This window comes from Pinus tabuliformis, chromosome 4_2, assembly GCF_031772625.1.
Source record: "Pinus tabuliformis cultivar Carrire ecotype Pingquan chromosome 4_2, CPIR1, whole genome shotgun sequence".
Lineage (NCBI taxonomy): Eukaryota > Viridiplantae > Streptophyta > Pinopsida > Pinales > Pinaceae > Pinus > Pinus tabuliformis.
Genome location: NC_142304.1, coordinates 478,636,547 through 478,641,098, shown reverse-complemented (window position 1 = coordinate 478,641,098; position 4,552 = coordinate 478,636,547). Strand labels below are relative to the sequence as shown.

The following is a 4,552-nucleotide window of genomic DNA, read 5'->3' as shown; positions in this document are numbered from 1 at the left end:
TTTGTTTTAAAAAATATGACTTAGTCTAATAAAGGTGCCATCTATGATTTTCATATAGAATTAGTCCCTTTTGTATTTTTCCACCTCATAATTTCTAAATTATAGATCCACAATATAAATTATTCTTCCAATTAAATTATAATTTTTTCCCAAAACATTTATAACTATTCTCACAAAAATTTCATAAAATTTCAATTAAATTCAATAATATAAGAAGATTAGAATGTTGCATACTAGCATAGAAACTCTTTAATTTCTTTTACAAATTTTGTTTGAAAAGATTAAATTAAAAAAATATATCAATTATTATTAAATTAATTAGTTAATTATGACAATGCTACACTACTAAGTGAATATTGTAAAGTGGTGGCTAAGTACCAAGAGAAGAAGATCAATCTCTTTCCGCAAAATGTGTTTTCAAAATAATTTAAAATTTAATTTTGAACGACTTCCGACGACCTTAGGGACGACGCCCAAATTGAAATGATATTTAACCCTAGGGACGCACCTCCCTATAAATAAAATAAGGGTGCTTATTATTTATTTAAATTCCATTCAGGAAGTGTCAATCGTAGGCTCGTGAGATTCGCTCTGAGGAAAAAAAAGAAAAAGGTCGAGGGTTTTGAGTAAAAGCTTCCGTGTCGCTGTGAACTAGTTTTGATGGAGACCTCATTCCCTGAGGCCAAAATGTCTGAGAGGCCCAATTCCAAAGCCGATTCCCGGAAGCAAAGTTACAAGGTGGGAGTCGATATAGTAGAGGCCCGTCACAAGCGTCAGGAAAACATGGCGGAGATTCGCAAGTCTAAACGGGCAGAAAGTCTGCTGAAAAAACGCAGAGAAGGTGTTTCGTCTGCCCCCAATTCTCAGCCCTCCATTGGAGATGATCAAATCATCTCCCTCGATGAAACGGTGAATACTCTTACACTAACTGAGCTGGTCTATAACGATCTGTTCTGTGATATAATTAAGTGGGTTCTGTGATTTTATTTTTTAAAACTATACAATCTCCTCAATTTTTTAGTTCATAACGCTAATCCATTATCTGTGAACTTACCCTTTAGAAGATAAAGTTCCATTGTGATATTTTTAAATCGCAGATTTTGAAAATATTCCAAAATTTGGTAAATAATAATGAAATCTTACATTCAACAGAAATTCCAAAATCTGCAATCAAATCAAATTCAATTATTTGTAGCTATAGAGTTAAGTTCAATTCTTTAGAACCATGCCGTCTATAACTGTAATATTACTTCTGAAACGAGTTGTTTAGATTTATCTATAGTGCTAAAAATTTGATGGTGTAACTGCAGAAGTTGCCAGCGGCTGTTTTTGCGCTTGCTTCTGATGATATTAAGGGAAAGGAGGCTGCTGTTATTTATCTACGAAACCTGTTATCTATTGGTCAGATTCTCTTTTTTTTTCTTTAAAACCCATATAAACCCAACATGTCTAATCAGAAACAAACAGATTTTCGTAATTGTATTGCAATCAATCATTCTTCCCTGCTCTTATTAATGCTCCTGTGCAGAAAGTAATACTCCAATCGATGCAGTCATCCATTCCGGTGCAGTTCCTCTGCTTGTCGATATTCTGAGGAGGGACGATGTGCCTCAGCTCCAGGTAAGAGGAAATCCTTGTAGGGATGTACAAAAATAATTATAGATTTTTGAAATATTTTAGAATTTAAAAATAAATTTTTTTCTATAAATTTTTAGAATATTTTAAAATTTAATGATAGAAAAAGGTCAAACAATCTAGTCACCATCAAATTTTGAAATAGAAAAACCTTTTGAAAAAGTTTGGACTCTTATGCCAGTATTTGAGAATTAGAATTATTATTCTCATGATTGAAAACTTGTTATTTTAGATTTATATTTGTGATGGTTGGTTGATAGCTTGCTATCATACATGATAATACAGTTCGATTTTAGAATTAGAATTAGAATCATTGTCGTGATGGCTGATAACTTGTTATTTTAGATTTATATTTGTGATGGTTAGTTGATAGTTTGTTATCATACATGACAATACAGTTCGAAGCAGCTTGGGCTTTGACAAATATAGTCTCCGGAACCTCAGAGCATACTAAGATTGTGATTGACCACGGGGCGCTGCCTATATTTGTGGGTCTTCTGAGCTCTGTCCATGATAATGTCCGAGAACAGGTACATTATTTCATGTTTTGTTGAACTAGGTAATTTGTTGAAATATTTAGAAATTTGATAGAATATTTTAAAATTTGATAGATTTGTGTAATCCACTGTGATTGACATAGCTATAACTTACATTTTTTATTACAATAAGTAAATTGAGTTTTAACATTTTGCATATTAAAGTTAATTTTCAAAACCATCTAATTTCTATCTTCTATATTCTTGAATTTCATTAATAACACTACATCGTGACACTGGGTTCAACTGGTGTTTTTATAAGGCTATTTGGGCCTTGGGAAATATTGTTGGAGACTCTCCAGCATATAGGGATCTTGCACTTGAACTTGGAGCATTAAGGGAATTGCTTGCCCAGTTTAATGAGACTTCCAAAATTTCAATGCTAAGAACTGCTACATGGACCCTCTCTAATTTTTTCCGTGGGAAATCCCAGCCTCAGTTCGATCAGGTAAACAGAATTCATTGTCCGAATTAATAGTGCTTGCTGCTTGGTATTATCAATTCCTTCTCAGAGACTTTTGTTTTGACTTTCAGATCAAATATGTGTTTCCTGCCCTGCGATGGCTTATCCATATGCAAGATCATCAAGTATTGACATGTGCTTGCTGGGCACTATCATCTCTCACTAATGGCTCCACTTTGAATGTTAAGGCAGTAATTGAGGCAGACATTTGCCCAAAGTTGGTCGAACTTTTATCGTGAGTATCATAATCATTAAGGTTTTAATTTTTATATAAAGCTTCAGTGTGGTTGTGGTATTTTAGTACTGATTGTGGTATTTTAGTATTCAAATACTTATGGTTTTTTTATTCAAACAAAGAATCTCAGTTTGCTTTTAATTTGAATGAAAATGAATTGTTTGTGTTTCAGGCATCATTCATCATGTGTTGTTATTCCAGCTCTTGAAACAGTGGGTAATATTGTCAGTGGTGATGATGTGCAAACTCAGGTCTTACTTCACACATTCTTCATTCTACTTCTAAACAATTTACATAATAAATTTATTTGTTATATTGTATCTATTGACATCTGATATACAAGAAGCCACCATGCAAAGAGTCTGCAAATTCAAACTCTGGTGAAATTACTTTAGTGTTTATCGTTTTATCTTATATTTTGTCCTGTGCAGGTTGTTATTGAAAATCAGGCACTTCCTCGCATCTTCCACCTTCTCACAACCAAAGGGACAAAGAAAACCATAGTGAAAGAAGCGTGTTGGACAATCTCCAACATTACTGCGGGTACCAAAGCGCAAATTCAGGTGGGAATGGCTTAGAATTTATACTGTTACTTGCTACCAGTGTTACATTCTGTTAGACATAACTTCAGCCTTTTGTTTTACTGTGCTCGATTTTCATTGCAGGCTGTGATCAATGCCCAAATATTTCCCCCACTTTTATTCCTGCTGGCAAATGCAGAATTCAGTATAAAGAAAGAGGCAGCATGGGCAGTTTCAAATGCAACGTCCAGGGGAAGTGAGGAACAGATAAAGTATGAAGCTTTTCTTTAATTTTCTACATTAATTTTTTTGATAATGCAAGGTCGATGACATGATTTCTTCTTTTACAGATACCTTGTCAGTCAAGGTTGCATACACTCACTTTGTGATCTTCTAGAGTGCTCGGATCCAGGGATTCTAATTGTCTGCCTTGAAGGTCTAGAAGACATATTGACACTTGGCGAAGCTGAAAAAATTGCAGGCATGACAGATGTTAATGTATATGGGGGACTAATTGAGGCTGCTGAAGGGTTGGATAAGATTGAGCGCTTGCTGTCTCATCGAAACACGCACGTCTACGAAACAGCACTTATGATCCTTGAGCGTTATTTTGCCGAGGAAGATGAGGATGCATCTCCAACGTCTGAGACTGTTTTTGGTTCTTCTGGCAATGAGTCAGTATATCCACCTAATGGTTCAGGATATCCACCTGATGGTTTTAATTTCATGTAGAAAGAGGGATAATACCCTTCTATATTGAATTGATGTTAATATATTCATAGGGCAATTGATGTTAATATATTCATAGGGCAAGAATTTGTGTATAGAGTGGTGTAAGAAATTATGTATAAAGTGGTATTATAAGTTTGTAGAATGTAGTGTTTGGTTTTGGAATAGAGTTTAATAAAATAGAATTTAATGTTTTTAGAATATTTTTTATTAATATATGCTAATAAAGTTGTTTTTTAATTAAATCAATTATTAAAAAAAATGTCATTAAAAAAAATGTCATTTTACATATTTTGGATTTGTGTTATTAATAAGTAATGTTATGAGTCTAAACATTGTAATAAAGTTTATTGGTAAATTATTAATAAATTTTCAAAATAATTATATTTTTCTTTTTTTATTTCATTTCTATATATATAATGTTTAAAAATAA

At 33.1% G+C, this 4,552-nt stretch overlaps 1 protein-coding gene across 1 annotated transcript; it reads left to right on the top strand.

Moving 5' to 3' along the window:
• The first annotated feature begins 570 nt into the window (after positions 1–570).
• LOC149170026 (importin subunit alpha-like) lies at positions 571–4,171 on the top strand. The gene is made up of 10 exons (XM_089427210.1): positions 571–909; positions 1,311–1,401; positions 1,529–1,620; positions 2,034–2,165; positions 2,434–2,619; positions 2,706–2,869; positions 3,042–3,120; positions 3,301–3,432; positions 3,535–3,662; positions 3,741–4,171. Exons 1-10 carry the CDS (start codon positions 661–663, stop codon positions 4,120–4,122), a joined length of 1,635 nt encoding a protein of 544 aa, XP_089283336.1. The 5' UTR covers positions 571–660; the 3' UTR covers positions 4,123–4,171.
• The last annotated feature ends 381 nt before the right edge of the window (positions 4,172–4,552 follow it).